The sequence below is a fragment of the Myodes glareolus genome, chromosome 13 (genome assembly GCF_982192425.1).
Source record: "Myodes glareolus chromosome 13, mMyoGla1.1, whole genome shotgun sequence".
NCBI lineage: Eukaryota > Metazoa > Chordata > Mammalia > Rodentia > Cricetidae > Myodes > Myodes glareolus.
Genome location: NC_142038.1, coordinates 23786862 through 23806723, shown reverse-complemented (window position 1 = coordinate 23806723; position 19862 = coordinate 23786862). Strand labels below are relative to the sequence as shown.

The 19862-nt window shown below is 43.2% G+C and overlaps 1 protein-coding gene across 1 annotated transcript in view; it reads right to left on the bottom strand.

Annotated features, from left to right (window-relative positions):
* Positions 1 to 2187: 2187 nt before the first annotated feature.
* Positions 2188 to 19862, bottom strand: part of Atp8b1 (ATPase phospholipid transporting 8B1) — a 121739-nt gene continuing 104064 nt past the window's right edge. The window contains exons 21-28 of the mRNA XM_048419256.3: positions 16833 to 16965; positions 16153 to 16441; positions 12464 to 12687; positions 11494 to 11577; positions 10518 to 10763; positions 10065 to 10203; positions 6843 to 6973; positions 2188 to 4987 (exon numbers count right to left, since the gene is read on the bottom strand). Of these exons, the coding sequence (XP_048275213.3) occupies positions 4763 to 4987; positions 6843 to 6973; positions 10065 to 10203; positions 10518 to 10763; positions 11494 to 11577; positions 12464 to 12687; positions 16153 to 16441; positions 16833 to 16965 (1471 nt within the window). The 3' untranslated portion in view covers positions 2188 to 4762. The remainder of the gene's footprint in view (positions 4988 to 6842; positions 6974 to 10064; positions 10204 to 10517; positions 10764 to 11493; positions 11578 to 12463; positions 12688 to 16152; positions 16442 to 16832; positions 16966 to 19862) is intronic.

Below are 19862 nucleotides of genomic sequence, written 5' to 3'. Positions count from 1 at the left end.
GATTTCAGTTTCTCCATTTTTTCTCTTAGTATCATGACTGTGCTATCGAGTGTGAAGAGGAATTTCATTTTGATAACTTATCTATTTGAGGTAGGGTCGACCTAATTCCTATTGGCCTTAAATTCATCATGCTGAGAACGGTCCTTCCACTCATGGCTGCCTTTGTTTCAATCTTCACTTTCTGAATGGCTGGATCTTGAGCATCTTTCTATGTGTCCATCAACCACCTACACAGCTCCTCGGAGAAGTAACTGGTCTAGGAAACACTTTTCCTTAAGAAGTTTTTTTTTTTAATCTGTATGGGTGTTTTTCCTGAAAGTATGTCTATGTACCACTTGTATGCATGCTGTCTGTGGAAGCCAGAAGAGGGCTTGGGTCCTCTGGAGCTGGAGTTATTGATGACTGTGAGCTGCCATGTGGGTGCTAGGAATCAAAACAGGGTCCCTGGAAGAGCAGTCAGAGCTCTTAACCACTGAGCAATAACTCAGGCTCCCTAGAAAATTATTCTTCTGAGCTTTGTTTTAGGAATCTCAACTTCCACCTTCTCTAGAAATTTCCTTCAATGTCTTGACAGGCCTTTTAGTTTTAAAACGCATCAAAAATTTTATTGCAACTGTAACTAGATAGCAGATTCTGAAAGGAGCTTTAGAAACCGTTTTTGCAGTTTTCCTAATCTTCTTTCCCATTACAGGAAGGCAGCGCCTCTTAAAACATATTTAGATTCCATTAGGGTACATTTTGTTACCACATTGCCAGCTGTCGGGGATCGTTTCCTCTCCATCAGATGTCATTCTGGAGCAGCATCTGCTATAGGACATGACTAGGTACCTGTAGATGGCGCTGTTGGGTTGAAAATAACCCAACCAACTCCATTGTAGTTTTGCTAGCCTTCAGTTTTGCAGGCTGCTCAGAAATTCCCACGTCTAATTAGTACCCCCACCCCCACCCCGGTCCCAGCTTGACACCCTCTTATCACCCACTGATAATCATGCCTCCCAAAGAAGTCCTCACCGGGAGAATCTCCTCCTTGATGGCATAACTGTACCTTGCTTGTTGAGAAACATCATCTTTTCAGGTCGTCCTTCCTGCTCTATAGCCAGGTCATCGCACTTAATCCTCACTTCAACTGGTACAGGGACTCCGGCTCCCCCCACCGCCGCCGCCAGCCTCCTCACTCCTTGCTGTTTGCCCCGGTTTCTTTCAGCTCTCTGGCATGTACTTCCGAATAGCCGCTCATTTCTCCATTCTCTTATTCCTTCCAAGGAGTTGAGAGAAAGCCATCTATCTGGAGCCGACTTTGTCTCCCCGTGAAAGCCACTCCCTCTTCCTTGAAAGTCTAATTATCTTCCTCAGCCACATCTTTTCTAGCATTTTGTTCTGTCTCTAACATTACTCCTCACTGCCAGTGGAGCCCTAAGCTCTTTCAGGAACCATCACAGGACTAGAATTTTCTGTCGTGTACTCTCCACACTTAAAAGCAAAGCAAACGAAACCAAAGAAAAGGAGCTAGGGATGTAATTCAGCAGAGTGCTTCCTGAGTGTACACAAAGTCCTGCTCCCCAACACCGAAGGAAAGTAGGCGTGGTGGCACGCACTGGTAAGGCTGGTAACACCAGCAGCGCAGGTGACCACGAGAGGCTGGAAGTTCAGCGTCATCCTTGACTCTGTGAGGAGTTCAAGCAGCCTGGGATCTTTGAGGGCTGTCTTACAAAGGCAGTAAAACACACAACTTAGGGGGCTAATGAGATAGCCATCAAGATCACTTGCTGTTCTTCCAGAGGACCCATGTTAAGTTTCCAGCACCCACAGCCAGCCGCTCACAACCATCTAGAGCGCCAGTTCCAGGGAGGATCTGACACCTTTTTCTGGCCACTGCAGGCACCAGTACATACATGGCATACACATACTACCACTGCCGCAGCCGCCGCCACCACCACCACCACCACCAACCCAATTTAGAAAACCATTGTACAACTGGAAAGCGCAGCTCGGTGGTGAGCATTTGCCTAGCCCTGGGTTCAAACCCCAGCACTGCAAGTAAACAAACACAAAATACACACAAAAATGCACAGACATATCAGCGCCCCCTGGTAGTCTGCAGAACGACCCACACACAATCTTCCACCGTCCACCGTAGATCCGTGTAGAGTAGTAGGCAAAAAAAAAAAAAAAGCACAGACATAAAGCTTTACTTTACAAATATTTTACTAAAGCATTTATTTTTTTAAACAAAAATATACATTAAATCTCAGATTTACAGCATATAGAAATAATTTATGATTTGCATTTCAAAATTATGAATATTGCACCCAACAGTGTAAGTCTTTGACACATATGCATTGTCAACCTTTCCCACCATTCGAAAAAGCTGAAAGTGACAAAATTACACAAGCTAAATTTTCAGTAAAAAAAAGAGAAAAAACATATAATTCTTCTTATTTACAAGGCAAAGTTGTAAACTTTCAAAAATTTACCTCCATAGGATAGGCATACATTCTTTCATCATACCTAGATACAGCATTATAAAATTACAATCAAATTTCCCTGTCCTGTGTACAGATGAACTACACACATGGTTTCCTCTTGGGAATTCACAGGCCGATATGGACATTAGCAAGGGGCAAAAGTCACCTCCTGTAACCCTTCTACATCCTCGTTAGAGCAGGGGAATTGTTTTGTGAACAATACAAAATGAGAAGTCGTCTCTGGAAAAAAAAAAGTTACCTTTTCAAGGGTATTTTCCTTCCTTACCTAAGGGTTTTTCAAAATAAAAAAAAAATACTGTTCTTGTGTCTTAGACATAAGACAGATGTCAGCGTGAGACTCCTAAAAGACTGGTATGCAATATTTTGTAGGAAGGGGGTACACAAACATTTCTTTTTATAAAAATAGTCCCACTGGGTGGTGGTGGTGCACGCCCTCAATCCCAGCACTCTGGAGACAGAGGCAGGCAGATCTCTTTGAGTTTGAGACCAGCCTGGTCTACAAGGGCTAGTTCTAGGACAGCTAGGACTGTTAGACAGAGAAACCCCCATCTTTGGGGTGGGGGGGGTCCCCAAATGTATTGTCAATGCCCTCTGGGCTTTTGATTTGTTTGTTTAAACATGATCTGTTTTGAACAGGAGACCTCTCCTTCACTTCGAAGAAATACAGGGGGAAAGTTCCCCAGACTCCCTACCAGGTACGTCCAAGCTCCAGACCTGGTGACAGACAATGTACAGAGCTCACACTAGAGAACCAAGCAATGGAATCATTTGTGTAAATGTGTACACACAATCTCATAATGTTTTATTTTTTTTAAAATATTTTATTTATTTATTTTGTATACACTATTCTGTCTGTGTGTATGCCTGCAGGCCAGAAGAAGGCACCAGACCCCATTACAGACGGTTGTGAGCCACAATGTGGTTGCTGGGAATTGAACTCAGGACCTTTGGAAGAATAGGCAGTGCTCTTAACCTCTGAGCCATCTCTCCAGCCTCCCTCTCATAATGTTTTAAATAAATGCCCAGTTTTTGTGTTGGGCTGGCTGCATCCAGTTATCCTTGGCTGGATGCAGCCACAGGCAGCCGTTTGAAGACACTTTGTAGACTGGGTCCGTATGTCGCTCTCACCCGTGGTATGTAGGAGTAGGACCTTCAAGACCCGATGACAAAGTGTGTCTGCCCTCTAAGGTGTCCAGTGGCTCCTCAGAGCTAAAGTGGTATTGTCTTCCGAAGGAATCCTACAGCTACATTTTCAGTGGGCACCTTCCTGGTCTTTTCTAAACAGTTCATTTTAATTGGTCCATAATTGTGCATATTTATGGGACACCATGTGATATTTTTTCCTTTCGGTACCGAGATAGAATTTAAGACCCTGGATTTACCAACAGCCACAAGATAGCCTGCCTTGGGGCATGTGTATTGTACAATGTTGACACCAGGGTTTTTCCATTTCTTCAAACAATATCACTTCTTTGTGTTGGAAACATTCAAATCCCTGTCATCTAGCATTTCAGGAACATATATTCCATTATCATTACCCATAATCCTTTACTGCACAACAAATGCCACAACTTATTTCTCCTATCCAAATGGAACTTACTTAATACTAGTTGATAATGTCTTCAGCTTTTAAAAATCAATTTTGGAAAAATTAAAGTATGGAGTCAAACCACTTGGGACTGCAGGGAGATGCTAAAACATGAAATAGTAAAATTACGGAATGCGTTATTTAACCTGGTAGTGAATCGAAGCCAGAATGACAACTTTGCACTTAAACATTCAGTCAGGGAAACTCGTTTCCAATTTTATAACTCGGTGTCAAGCAACAGGAAGCCAATCACTAGCTCTGAAAAAGGTCACTAAACCACTTTGTGTCAGGGGATACACGGTACGAATCTTTTGTTACTGCACTCATAAATTAAAAACGATTTTTGTTTTAAACAGAAGTGACGAGCAGCAGGAAGTGCATCTGAGAGATCATGCTCGAGGCCACAGGGTCAGTGTAATTTTATAGTGCAGTAGCATCTCTGAGTGGAAACTGTCCTCGATGGAGCCTGGATTAAGACGTTCCCTTTGAATCTCAGCAGACATAGTCGGCTGAATAACAGGTGATCTCTTGGCTGCGCTGTTGCTTGACAGCTCAGCCCTAGACGTCTGTTATAAAGGTTATTGTCCTCGGTAGCTCTGTGACAAACTCAGTTTGTCTGTTAGTTCTTTAAAAAAGGTCCTGAGTCTTGAATTAAAAAAAAAAAAAAAGGACATTTCACCCACAGCGCTCAGCTCTCCACTGTGCGCCTGTACTCAGCGGTGCCTTCCGCGATAATGGCATCCAGGGGCGAGCGCTTCCTGCGGATGCTGCGGCCGGAGGAGATGAGGTCCGCGTATCCTCTCTGGTGAGAGAAGGCATAGGCCGAGCGCCTGGTAGATGTTCCCCTCCGGAACACGTTCTGTGGCCGTTTCCACTGCTCTTCGGCCTTCAATCGCTTCCGATGTTTCTGGATCTGGATAAAGGAAACCATGAAAAGGAAGGCCTGAGAAGCAGAGGACTCCTGGTCAATTGGAACTGGACAGAGGCTAGCCCGGCCAAGCGGCTGCACACACGAACGTCCCTGCTCTGTAGAATAACTAGACATGGAGGACTTAGGAGATTGGGGACTGCTTCTATGATCCTACAGGTAGAAACTGGAAAACTATGGCCAGGCTTGGGAGCCCATGAATTTAATCCCTGTACTCAAAAGGAGGTCAGCCTGGTCTACGTCGCAAGTTCCAGGAAAACCAAGTCCCCCACTTTTCCTAAATTAGTGGTTAGTTTCTGTCAACTTGACACAATCTAGAGTCATCTGAGAAGAAATGCTAATTGGGAAAACGCCTCCATCAGATTGACCTGTAAGCAAGTCTACCGGGCCTTTTTTTGATTAATGGTTGATATGGGAGGGCCCAGCCCATTGTGAGAATTCCACCCCTGAGCGAACGATCCTGGGTAGTGTCAGGAAGTAGGCCGAGCAAGCCGTGAAGAAGCCACCAACGAGCAGCACTCTTCTCCAGTGTCTGCTTTAGTTTCTGGCTCCAGGTTCCTGCTTGAGCTTGTGTCCTGACTTCCCTCAGGGATAGACAGTGACCTAGGTAGGAGCTCCAAGCTGAAATAAACCTGTCCTCCCCTCTCCAAGTTGCTTTTGGTCACAGTGTTTATCAGAGCAATAGAAAACAATAGAACAGCAGTCTTTGGAGTCCCAGGGCAGACTGGTATGTGCTGAAGACAAACCTCTACAGGTTTTCTCTGCATGTCACTACATACGTGTGTGTGTGTGTGTGTGTGTGTGTGTGTGTGTCTGCATGTGTGTATACACACACAAGGCTATGGAGGCTAGAAAGGGATATCTGCTGTCTTCCTCAATCACTTCCACCTTAATTTTTGTTTTCTCGTGGAACCAATTCTGGAGTTCATAGGTTTGGCTACACTGACTGATCAGTAAGTCCCAGGAATCCTCCTGTCTCCACTTCCCCAGCTCCAGAATTACAGGTGCAGGGTGCCAGGCAAGGTTGTTTATGTGTGTGCTGCAACCAATAGCCCTGCCAGCACGTTGCCTACCCAGCCCCAGGATCCTTTCTTACTTGCTGGACACTGTGGACTGTTAGTTCTCCTGGGCACTGAAGGAGACTTATCCACTTCTCTCCTTTCTACAGGTCGCTGATGTATATAGCTGAGTACTCCTCCCCCTATGGTAACATCCTTCACAAGACAAGGAGCTTTCTTCCCTGCTGGGTTAGTTTAATGAAACATGCAACCTAATTCTGACTGATGAGACCTGAGAAGAGTGTGTGTTAGGAGTTCCCAGGATCCTGATGGGAAGGATGGAAGTCTCCTCTTTTCCTCTGTTTATTGACGGGTCAGATGTGATGCCAGGAAGTGCCACGGCCATCTTTTGACACAAGATGAAACGGATACTGGAGACATTCCCCTCAGGAGAGTTATGGGAAAGCAGCATTAAATAGCTCAACCAACTGGGCCTGAAGTAGGCTAGTCACTATGCAAGGGGAGAGGACATGTTCTTTTTGAGATGTCAATTGTATTATAGGAGATAACATTTGCTTTAAATAAGTTGGAGAGGAACTAATCCATTTGCATGTTAAGATAATTGTAAAACGAAAGGGGCAAAACACACTATGCTGTATGGACAAATGTATGAAGGTTCACTATCTTTCAAGATGGAATTAAAGAGATGTAGTAAAGCAATAAAATTTTGACCAGACTTTCCACCAACTGAGAAACCCGCATGAAAGGGAGGATTGGGAAATGCTTTGGTTCCTGGAAGGGACGCTCACATAGGAGGAGAACAGGTCTGTATCTTTATATACCTTATCGCTTTCTGATGGCCAGATGGTCATTGATAAGAAGCGGATGGCAACAACAGGCAGTAAGCATACTGCGACGGTCAGGATGATGGTCAGCCAAATATAGGGCTGTCTCAGGGCATTGGACGCGGTACCTGGAAAGAACATGACAGTGACTCACAGAGGTACTTTATCCTGAGGACACAGTTTGCCTTCCATGCAGCAGGCTATCTAGGGGAGCATTTTATAACCAGATGAGGCAGCTCCACAAACCGCTCCAGAAACGGACGTTTTTCTGTTTTCTGTTTTTGTTTTTGAGACAGGGTCTTCCTATGGAGCCTTTAGCGTGCGAAGATTGCACACCCAATCATGAATACACAGTTTTATTCTTTTTTAAAGCCAAGATCCAGCAAAGCCAAGTAAAAAGGGCCAGTTGTTTAGTGCAAGTAGATACACAGGAACAAAACGGGGAAGATGTCTTTGTTAACGCTGCACTAATAAACAATGGGAAGTTAGAGCTGGGATATAACTCACAGGTAGAGCACGTGCTGAGCGGGTGCCAGCTCTGGGGTCATTTGGCAATAGAGATTCAAAAAAAAAAATGTTAAAGCGGTTTCTAGCGTCTAGCTTTTGCCGGAAATTCTAATATTTGTACCAAATATTGGCACTCCACAGTGTTTTATATAGGTTGTGCCATCTATCTCCCCTGAGCAGTGGAAGCAGCCATCTGAGCCACATCAGGAAACTGAGTTGAGAACTTAGCAAATTTGCCAAGAAAACCCAACTGGTCACTGCAGCTCCAAGACCGAAACCCGCTCTACGCCCGGAGCCAGGCTTTATCCACAGAAATTGGGGACTGGCTGTCTAGGCTTCTACATCAGACATAGCAATCTGATTTCATAATATGTTTACTTCCCCACCAGCAAATATCTAGGGCCAAATTTATCACAATGCTTTCTATATTCACATGAGTTTATAAAACTCATTTTTCAAATTTGAACTCTGATTTTTTAAAATCAGCACACAAAGTCTTGGGTATCACTGTGGCATTTTTGAAACAAAGTGTGTTCTAGTAGCCTCCTCTCCCTTACCACCCCATATTATTATTAATTTTCCACGAGAACCTCTCTCTCCCTGGTATCTTTTGCTTATTCATTACTATGTATTCTTTTGTCCATTTTCCATCCCCCATGGTCATCTATTTTATAGCCTCTCCTAGTCTCCTTTCTAGTTTTTAAAGACTTATTCATATTTATGCATATGTACACACAGTTATTGTTTTTATTTTATTTTTAATTTTATTAAGAATTTTAAAAATATAATCTTTTCTCATTTTACCTAGCTATCCCTGTTCCCACTCCCTCCTCTCCTCATGCTCCACCCTTCTTCCCATCCCCCATCCACTCCTCAGAAAGGGTAAGGCTTCCCAAGGGGAGTCAACAAAATCTGACACTTCACTTCCAAGCAGGACCAAGGTCCTCCCCCATGTATCTAGGCTGAGCAAAATATCCCTCCAAATAGAATGTGCTCCTAGATGCTAGTTCAATAAATCCTGGCCCTGGTTATTGTTTCTAAAATACTAAATATAAATTAGATATAAAATACTTTATATAGGAATATTCTAAGTAAGCATCAAAAGAGTAAGAAAAAAAAAACAAAATCATGAAAACTAGCCTGATGGTGGTGGTGCACGCCTTTAATCCCAGCACTGGGGAGGCAGAGGCAGGTGGATCTCTGTGAGTTCAAGACCAGCCTGGTCTACAGAGTGAGTTCCAGGACAGCCAGAACTGTTACACAGAGAAACCCTCCCTTGAAAAACAAAACAAAACAAACAAAGTCATGAAAACTCTGCTCAGAAATGAAAAGGTTACCATAGCAAAAATCCTTTATGACCCAACAACTGGCCATAAAGTCCCAATCTTCTATTTAAAAAAAAGTTATGGGGATTTTTTTTCATCATAAATCCAAACTATTTGAGAATATCACAAACTCCAGCTCATGCTTATTTTTATGTTTGTGAAATTTACATCAGTGGGGAGTCTATCGTTTGCCAGTTTTCCATGTTTTAAAATTTTAACAGCTTAATTAATACGCTGAGAATTTCATGCAATGTATTTTGATTATATTCAAACTCCACTCCTCTGTTCCCAGATCAATCCCCCTTCTTAACCTTTCCTTTCCTCTTGTTTTTCTTAATAATCCACTGAGTCTGCTTAGTGTTACCCATTCGCTCAAGAGTGGGCCATTTACTAGAGCATGGCAGATCTACCAGAGGTGACACTGGTAAAGAACAAAGACTCTCTCTCCCTCAGGTGCCACCGACTGTCGCCTGTCACCTGCCAAAGGCAGAGAGCTCATGAACCCTTCCCACTCTGGGCTGAAACACCCACTAGCTTGACCTTGGGCAGGAGACCTATGTGAGCTGTGAGCACAGCAGGTCCCGTTAGATCCAGAAGACACAGTGTTCCTCCCTGACCTCTGGATCTTTTTTTTTTTTTAATTCTATTTATTTTTAAAACTTACATATATGGGTATCTTGCCTGCCTGTATGTCTGGTGCCTTTGGAAGCCAGAAGAGGGCATCAGACTCCCTGGAGCTAGAATTACAGGTGATTGTGAGCCACCATGTGGGTACTGGGAGTCAAACCCAGGTCAACTGGAAGAGCAACCAGTGTTCTTAACTGCTGAGCTATCTCTCCAGCCCCAACCTCTGGAGCTTAAACCATGTGTTTTATATAGGTATAATCACTGGTCCCAGAGCTTTTGTTTATTGTTCATTGAACTGCTGATCATATTTCCAAAGATGGACCCAGCTTTTGAGTTCTAGGTTTCCATGGTATTACTATTTTGTCATTTGATTTGCTAATTTAATATTCTTACGTCTTTGATTTATTTCTACTTACCTTTTTAAAAAATAATTAAAACTGTCATAGCAATGTAGTTTTTGTACTTTTGTATAAAGAACCTTAAAGTAGAAATATCTGGTCAAAATGCAGAGTTTTATAATTCGTTGTGCTTTTTAACCTTAAAGCTGTCTAATTTAACAGAGGCACAGTTACGTCTTAATATGACTTTAACTTGCTTAGGGCCCTTCCAAACAGCCGCTTCCATTGAATTCCTGTTAGAACATCAATTCTTACTAGCAAAAGTGCTTGCTTTGTGTACTTTTGTACTTACTCAGTCATTATATCAGAATGTAACTTAATGATGTCAGTCTACGCTTACCTTTAGAATCTGAGATACCAACCTGTGAACTGAAATGCAGATGGGAAGAGAACATGTATCCCGGCACTATGGAAATCAAACATGATGCCAAAGTACAGTGCGATGCTTCCAAAAATCGAAAACGCATTCACGAAGGTCCAGTAAGAAGTATCCAAGCCAATCTGCCGGGAAAGCAGAGAAAAACAGAGCACTCATTTGGAGAATGCGGCCAGAAAAAAAAAAAAAAAGAGGATCTACAAATTCTGAAAACAGAATTTGGCAATGCTTTGGTTTGAATAGTTAACAACCCGAAACCAAACCATCCTTGGCTCAAGCAAGAAAGAGGAACTATGCTAAGATGAGGGATGGAAGGAGGAACTATGCTAAGATGAGGGATGGAAGGAAGGTTCTTATTTTTTATTTTAAAGTGACAGAGGCTAGGTACAGATGTGCAGGTAACAACGGATATAGGATATGGTCAAGGAAAGGCACACACCTGGAAATTGACCGTTATTACTAGAGCTGAGGCCACTGTGACGGCGAAGGACTGGTAGTCTGAAGGTGCCTCTCCATCCTGTCCCACTGTTTGTAGGTAAGCGCCGAGGGGTATGAAGAAGAGGACCAAGGATGTTAAGACCCCATGCAGCAAACTGACGAAGAACTTCCTGTAGTTGAATAGTGTGTCCCTCTGTCCAACTACATACAACCCAGGGAACTGGAGGCTCAGTTTGTCACTCACATCCTTAAAGAGAAAACAAAATTAGAATGATGTGTTGTCTATTGGGTCAAAGATGTTGGTATTCATAATTTGTATCTTGCATCTCACAAAGAGCTGCCACTTGCCCTTGCGTTTTAGGAAGGCAAGCAGGAACAGTATTTCTGTGTGCAGAGGTCAATCAGGCAGTTTTAACTCACCAGTATTTGATGTTTACAGAGAGTAGCTACGTGGCATTATCACAGTTCTAGCAAAGACAATCAATTAGCAATGTCAAGAAATATGTGGAGAGTATTCTTTAACCTCCTGAGATAATGTATTTGTATTATTAAAAATTTAGAGAAAGAATATTCCCATAGAAACTTACAAATTAATCCTTAATTATTCCTATTTATCACTAATTATCCATTTCCTAAGAACTGCCCGTCAGATAAAATGTGATTTAGGAACTAAATACATCAACTTTGGAAAGTGTTAAAACTTATTGTTTAAATCAATAAGTTATCGATAAAAAAACGTGCTGGACTCTCAGGTACCTGAATGGCCAGATATCTGAGCAGAACATATAAGCACTCTTGCTAAAGATGAATTACAGAAATTTTTTTCTTAACAGAACATAAAGCAGTCATTGCTGCTTGCCAGGTGAGCCAGGGTTGACTCAGGATGAGTAAAGCCAGAAGAATGCATTGATGTGCGTGCTGTCCTATCCCTGGCAGGAGGTGGGTCTGTCCAGAGCAGCCCAGGCCCTGGTTCCTACCTGGTCAAGCAGCCCCATGAGGAGTACAGGCAAACTGGAGTAGAGCACATTGTACAGGGTGATAAACCAGTCCTCGTACGCCGTCTGCAAAGGGAAGATAGAGGCTGTGTGCCACGCACAAAGACAGACTGCAGGTCTGCCTTTCCATGCAGGGTTGTCCCTTGCCAAGTGGGAACCCTATCTTGAAGAGAAAGCACCCCTCAGCTACCCCTGTACCAGTTTGTCTATGCAGTGGGTAGCATCACAGACCTTTCTATAGCAATAATCCCCTCCTCTCCTCTCCTTCAATGTGTGCATAAGAACACTACAAGGAGGTCTTGCTAGAAGACTCTATTCTGACAGATAATACTAGAAAAATTGGTGTTCATTTAAAAAATATTTTATTTTTTTAAATTATGTGCTATGTGTGCACATCTTTCTATGGGTATGAGCATATGCATGTAGGTACCCACAACTGCCAGAGGAGGGCTTCGGCTCCTCTGGGATGGGAGTTACAGGTAGTGTGAGCCACCTGATATGGGTATTGGGAACCAAATTCCAGTCCTCTGCAAGAATAGTTTCTACTCTTAACCTTGAGCCATCTCTCCATCTATGTTTTCCAGTTTTGTAGTCCTTGGTTAGTCAATCAGAATGCTGAAACTCCATTGGAATATTTAAAAATTTTTAATACTTAGAAAAGAATACCAAAATCAAACTAGTTCAGAAGGGCTGCAAGGTGGCTCAGCAGGTGAAGGCCCCTTGCCACAAAAGCCTGGTGAACTGAATTCGATCCCCAGAACCCAGGCAAAGATGAAGGAAGAGAACTGACTCTACAGTTGTTTTTCTGATCGCTACACGTGCACTGTGGCGCATGTGCATCTAAACACACAAAGATGCAATCAATGAATAAAATGTTCAAAAGAACTAGCATTTTGTCAATGCAAAAGTTCTACCGGACAAAGAGCTTTAAAGGAATAATGTTCTATATTACCTGTGCCGAGTAGCCATTGAAGAAGGAGTACCAGAAATGAACTAAAGTAAACGCAAAGTTCTTGTAAAAGAAGTAGCGTAGGAACTTGCACATCCTGATGTAAGACCACCGGCCATGGACCAGCAGCAACCTCTGCAGGTATCTGAACTGAGCAAAAGAATAGTCACTGGACATGACAGCTTGCATTCCTTCTTGTCCACTTATTCCAACACCAATGTGGGCAGCTATGGGGCAGAGGGAAAAGAAAGGTGGGTTAGACACTGCTTTTAAGTCAAGGCATTGAGCGACTTAAAGACGTTCCATAGCAAAACAAAAACAACAGCCCTTGCACACCATTCCCCATCTCCGGCTCCTGATTCCAATCCAAAGTCAGAGGGAGGAGTATGTTAGACCAAGAACAGATGGGACTCCATAAATACTTGTGATAGGATCTCAGGTGGGTGGTGAATTCCATTTGGATTATCTGTCCAATGCACCAGCCATCTCTTCCACCCACAGGGTGAGCCCCAGGCATCCTTATGGGCCACAGAGGAGCCAACTGTACGTCACTTACGGTAGATACTGCAGAACTAGCCCGTCAACCCCCATTCTCCCTTTGTTGTAGGTAGAGAAGGCAGAAAAGCTACTTGATACACTTTCCCAGACTGCTGCAGTTGGTCTCATTGGGATTATAGCCCACTGTTCAGATTCGGTCACAACATGGAAACAGGTGACCCAGAGCCTAGAATTTCCTTCCCTTTCTGATATTTCTACAGCAGAGTTCATGCCTGTTTTTCAGCTCTGAGATATTGATAGGCATAGGCTTCTCAATTGAGAAGCTCTTCAGAGGGATCTAGAAGGTAGAAGCTCCTCTAGTGAGTAGTCCAGAGGCTAGAGACTCAGTCTAGAAACTTCTTCAGTACATTAAAAGCTTTTGAAGGCACCTCTAAGCCTGTATTAACAGGTTCTATTTTCTGTACTGAACCCTAGCTGATAGGAAACCGAGATTTGGACCAATCTAGCTCTCTCTTTAAGATCCTGGAATTTACTGAGCTGTACTGGTATCTAGAATTTTGTCATGTAAATTATCTTAGTGTGGAAGGGATTTATTTTTTCTGAAGGTCTCTGAGAGAATAAGACAGACAGACAGGCAAGCAGTCAGACTGACAGGCATCGGGCTCCCCATGTAATTTTAGGTTCTGATTCTAATGTCTTTCTGAAGCCTGGCTTCTTAGTCAGGGTGAAACATTTGTACATAGTTTTGTTTGTTTGCTTGTTTTAATTGACTCTATTTTGAGATTTTGCACCGTATAGCTCATATACTTGTCTCTAACTCACTATGTAGCTAACGATGGCTTTGAACTCCCAATTTACCTGCCTCTACCTCCGGTGGAGCTCATGTCTGGTTTATGTGGTGTTGAGGATGTCACCCAGGCTTTGTGCATGACAGGCAAGGATTCTACAGACTGGCCTACATTTTCAACTCCTTTATATTGCTTTTAATGAATTCTTTTCTTAAGTCAGCTTTGTCCTCTAACATTTCTAATCAACATAATTTTAATTGATGCTTTCTTCAGTGTTCAAAGGCCTACTGTGGCTTTAAGACACACACACACACACACACACTGCAGAGGAAAAGTTTCCAGAATTTTGTTACTCCATCTAATAGCCATTAAGTACATTTTTAAGTTAGAAAATCTGCAATTTTGTTCAGGTCTAAAATTGAACATAAACAACAACAATGGAGTCTTTTAGAGAAAATGTATTAATAAGAAAGTTAAAACATCTTGGGACAGCAAGATGAATCACTGGTTTAAGGGTGATTGCTGCCAAGCCTGCTGACCTGAGTTCAATCCCTAGAACCCACATGGTAAAAGGAGAGAGCTCCTGCACCACATGCCTGCTGTTGCCCCACACGCACACATGCACACACACATGCCTATACACATATACTTGCACACATGCATGCACACACATGTTAAATAAGTAAATGAAGATTTTAAAATAAAAGTGTAAATAACTGCAGAAAAAAGGGCTCACATGAGTCTCATCTATGTTCCCTTGCTTTGCCCTCTCGAAGGCAGATGGCAAACTCAGGAAGGAAACTTTTGAAGGTTCCATTATAACAAAACGACAAGTCTGTAAGTCCCCCTCCCTTCCAGGACCTCTAGAGATCTACAGTGTAACTGAATAAAACCTATGTTTGTGTTACTCTTTTGCCATAGGAAGTTACAGTCATGTCGGGGTACATGTTTGTGTTACTCTTTTGCCATAGGAAGTTACAATCATGTTGGGGTACATGATAGGAGAATAATCCAGAGCTGGTCACAGAGGAAGGAAGGGTCTGACTCCGAGCAGCCAGTGGCATCTGTGTGGTGGGCTGGGCACAGAGCAGAGAGCATAGGGGATGATTCTGGCAGTGGCGACAGATACGTGCGTTGGTAAAAAGCAAGAAGACATACGTCATACAGATGGCGCCTGCTGCAGAAGGCAGGGTTGGGAGACTCTTAGCACAGACCAAGGAGGAAAGGAGGAGAAGAATCTGAGGAAAGAAAGAGATGGATTTGTGAGTCATAAAATAGACTGAATTAAGACCTAGTTGTATGTGATACGCTTAAGTTCCCCAACACAACAGGTCACGTCTGGGTGTGTACAGCCACATAGTCATTTCCCTTAGCAGCAAGGAGGTGACATCACAGGGTGAGAGGGGAGAGATGACACTTTCCTGCTTCCAGATGAGAAAATGGGCCTGAGCTGAAGCACCCCCCTCCCCCGCCAGCTGATGCAGGGGTTTGGTAGTAAGAAGAGAAGCGATATACTCGGGTCAAGACAGCTTGGGTGTTTTCATAACCTTTCAGAAGTTGAAAACCCCTCATTTAAAATCTAAAATGCTCCAGTGCGTGAAACAGCTGAGCAGCATGCAAAAAGTGAAATCCATGCAACTTCTTTTTCCAAAATGGAGTATCTCCAAAATCTGAAACACTTTGGCTAGAAGATAATCCACCCAAGTTACCTTATAGTACTATAGAAAAAAAAAAAAAGAACCAGGATCAGGATGGGGCACACAGGTGAGGACCAGAGGTTGGATCTGCGTCCTCTAACCCCAGTGCAGCCATGCCTTTGCAAGACAGCCCTTCCGTGGTGAGTAGCTGGTCTCCTCCAACAGGAGAGCAAGACCATGAGACCGTGGTAGAATGTTTCCTTCAGTTCTTAGATAAGAAAGAATATCCTCAAAAATGAATACTAAAGAGAGTTAACAGTTCATGCTGAGTATAGCAAAATCTCCTGCAGAATTTATTACATATCAAGGGTTTTTAGTACATTAAGAAAAAAAATCAACTTTATTTGCCATGCCCCTGAATTTTTAATCAGGATAGAAACAACAGTTAAAAATATTAAGCTTTTTGATAAGCCCTTAAAACTACGTGAAATGAGCCATTTTGGGGAGGAAAAAGATCACACTGCCCATAAAGAAAACTATGATTTTCCTACCTACAGCTCCTCTCCTACTTGTCGTTCAGTGAGCCCCATGGCTGCTGGGCATACTGCAGGCTTCCTGAGGGTAAATCGAGGCAAGGCACAGCTAAATGCTTTCAGTGACACCTGCCGTATGATGCCTCAGCCGTGGGAACTGAAGCAACAACCCCCTCATGTTCCCACCACTTCTTTCCAGCAAACAGAGTGTCACAGGCCACACACACACAACTCACTTTTGATCATGTTCACGTCATTGGCCCCGTCTCCAATGGCTAGCGTGATGGCCTTCTTGTACCTCTTCACCAGATCCACCACCATGGCCTTCTGCTTGGGGGTGACGCGGCAGCAGATGACGGCGCTACACTCGCAGGCCAGGTCCACAAAGTTCTTCTGCCGCTGTTCTTTCTTCTCTTCCAGCCGTCGCTTACTCTGTGTCCGCATCCGTCTCTCTTCCTCAGTCCTCGGGAACTTCAGCTTTAGGATCTTACTTCTTTTGGTCTTCTTCTCCAGAAGGATTTCGTTCTGTGACATCAGAGGGAGAAAACCCCACCGACCACTTTAGTGTTTACACCAAGAGGACCACTCCCAAGGCATGAGTCATGGGAAGCAAAGTTCATGTGCTTTAACATTTAGCTTTAATAAAAAAAGACTTATAATAAGCATATAGGAAATCTGCTTATCTTTAAAGGAAAAGTGGACATTACCCACGTGTTGAAATGTCTGGATAACCAGCTTCACCATTTTGCTTTAATTTCTTTTAGCTACCCTCTAATGTTAAGACTTAAAAAGGTCACACTTGCTTTGATAGACTAAGAGATTTTTAGATTGACAAACAATTAATATGCGAAGCCATCAAGAACAGCCCCATGGGACTTGTTTGAGTGACAGGTGAAGACTCACTACTGATACACACCAACCATGAGCCAGTGATGATTAAGGCGCGGTTTTCTCCAGGTGGAAAAAAGGGTTCATACACAGGGGGTACAAACTTCGATGAGACTCCACCTCTGTTTCTTTGATTTTCCATCCTCGTGTGAAGAAGAGAACTACGGAAAAATAAGTAAGTATTTAAAACATATGAATATAAAAGACTTTAGATTGTATTTTATTTTATTTTATTTTGAGCCAGGGTCTCACTATGTACCCCTGAGAGGCCTGGAGCTCACTATTTAAAAAAGCTGGCCTTGAACTCACCAAATTCTGCCTCGCAAATTCTGGGATTAAAGACGCGCACTACCACGCCTGGCTCCAGACTTTAATTTTGACATCATTTTAAACAATTATGCTATAAAGTCCCCAGCCTGATGTTTATCACATTGCTGAGCGTGTAATGAGTTCAGCATTGTGGACTCTGTCCACACGTGGAGCCAGTCTGTCTTGTGAAGCTCACTTGTTTTGTGACTGGCTCACATCACTGGTCTTCAAGGCCATCAATACTATATATGCAACATGTCCTTCTTTCTTTCCTTTTGAAGGGTGAGAGATATTCCGTTGTGTGGAGATGCCGATGTTGGCTTATCCAGCTCATATCTTAACAGACACGTGGATTGCTTCCTCCTCTTGGCTATTGTGAGCAGGGCTATATACGTATGGTTGGGCATATACCTTTTCAAAATCCTGCTTCCAATTCTTCTGAGTAGGCACCTAGGGTAGGATGACTGAACAATGTGAAAATTCTATTTTTTAAGCTCTTGAGGAAGGCTCAGACTGTGGCCATATGCTCTTCACCTCACCAACACACACCAGTGTGTCAATCCCTCGCAGCCGCACAACACTTCATTCCACAGATGCACACCAGAGCGCTGGTCCTTCTAGCCTCACCACCACTGATGACTGTGTTTTTTCTTTCTTTTCTGGCCATCCAGAAAGAAGTCATATTCTGTGATTTTGATTCCTAAGAATTCATGAGCACTTTTGTATGCCCCTCGGTCACAGTGCCTCCGCTGTGAAGACATGTCTAAGTGTTGGCACCTTTACTGTTGGGCACCATGTCCTCCGTATTTAACCACTTGTCAAAGGCCCAAATCATGATGCCGGCAACATAAGCAAGAGAAGCGAGGCAGTCCTGGTGAGAATTTCACCACTCTACTGTATGACAGGAGAAAAAAGCTTATTTCCACATACTCAAAAATTCTATCTGCTTTTCAAAATTTTCAGTGCTTTATTTTTTTAAGATTTATTTTTATATTTAGTTATGTATAGGTGTGTGTCTGTTCGTCACATGCGTGGGTGCTGAGCTGCCTGACATAGATGCTGAGAGCTGAACTTGGGTCCTTTGCAAGAGCAGTCTGTGCTCTTAATTGCTGAGCCACCTCTCCAGCCTTCTGACTGCTTTAAAAATTATTATAATGCTTCCATGTTATGGGGAAGTGAGTCATGGAGCTTTAGAGTAGAAGAGGCCAATCTCCTTGTGTTGCAAATCAGAAAACAAAGGCAGAAAGAAGTGACATGATTTTACTTGCAGGGAGCCGATGGGAAATCTAGCAAAAGGGCTCAGGTCCCTGCCCTCAGCCTGAGCCTTTCCTCATTCGACGCACACTGCCATCATGCTTCATTTTCAGAAGCAGGTTTCTCAACCTTGGGATCTGGAGCCAGATAATTCCCCATCCTATGTGGCAAGCTATTCTAGAACATACCCTTTCTATAAGGCTTAACATCCTCTTAGCTGCTGCCCACTAGAGCCCTGGAGGACCTTCTTCCCTGGTCCACCCACCAAAGAGTGATAGGGGAGTTCAGCCAATCACATTCTGTTTTTGGGGCATGCTGCCCTCAGGCTAAAGCCTGCCTATAAACCTAGCAAGTGCACTCCGCTAGCCCCTTTTTCCGCCTGGCTCCTGCGTCTGGATGGATCTTGGATTCTGGTGTAAGCTGTTGTAAGTCTTACTTCTGTTTACTAAAGCTGTATATTTTGTATCAAGATAGTCTGGGGACTTTTCATTACCCATCGCCCTGCGGCTTCAAAAGAGATTTTCAGATCCTGCCAATGATGACTGGAAGGCAAAGGCCAATCCCAATTAGAACCATTGCTCCTGGGCCGGTGAGGTGGCTCCGTGAGCCAAGATGTCTGCTGTATGAGCCTGAGATTGTTCTCCCAGAGCCCATGGGACACTGGAAGGAGAGAGCCGACTCGTCAAGGCTGCCCCCGCCCTCCACATATGTGCCCATAGAAGCGCTGTCCAGATTGCATATTTATTAACTTCCTTCCACACCAATTTAATTCTCACTTCCAAGTTCAAAAATGAATGGGAGTAGTCATTAAAAGACTGGTGCAGAATGTGAGGTTGCCTATTCAAACTATTTGACAAAAACCATCATTTCAAAGAGCCATCTAGGAAGAGGGCTCATCTCTCTATAAATGGAAAGTTGGCTGAGAGAATGTTCATAAAATTTGATTGTTTGGATAAACTTGTCGTTTAGCTTGGCTTAGGCCCAATCTAACACTCTCAAAAGAGAGACTGGAAAATTATTATTCCCCCCCATCACGTATAAAATGTAAATAAAACCATATGGTACTTAACCAAATTGCTTGCAATTAACAACTACTTAAGTAAACATGCTTATTGGTATTTTAAAAATATTGCCAATTCAAAGAGGCCTGGTTTATGTGCTCTTATTCAAGCAGAAGTGATTTACAGCATATAGCTACCAACTTCACCTAACTTAGCAAATTGTCTACTGCGCTGGCTTACAAAGCTGACTGTCTGCATGAAAAAGTCCCATCAACCCCATCCTGTGTTAGGCCACACAACAGATGTGTAGCAACAGCTTAATTTGACTTTGTGCCATTAGACAAGATTGTGATTAAAAAAAAAAAAGCTTGAGGAATAAATGGAACGACAAAGCCAGCAGTAAACACATCACAGGGAGCTTGCAGCTTATAACAAGACTGTGCCTTTATATTACATGTTGCTGGGGTTGCCACAACTGATTAGGGGCTGATGAA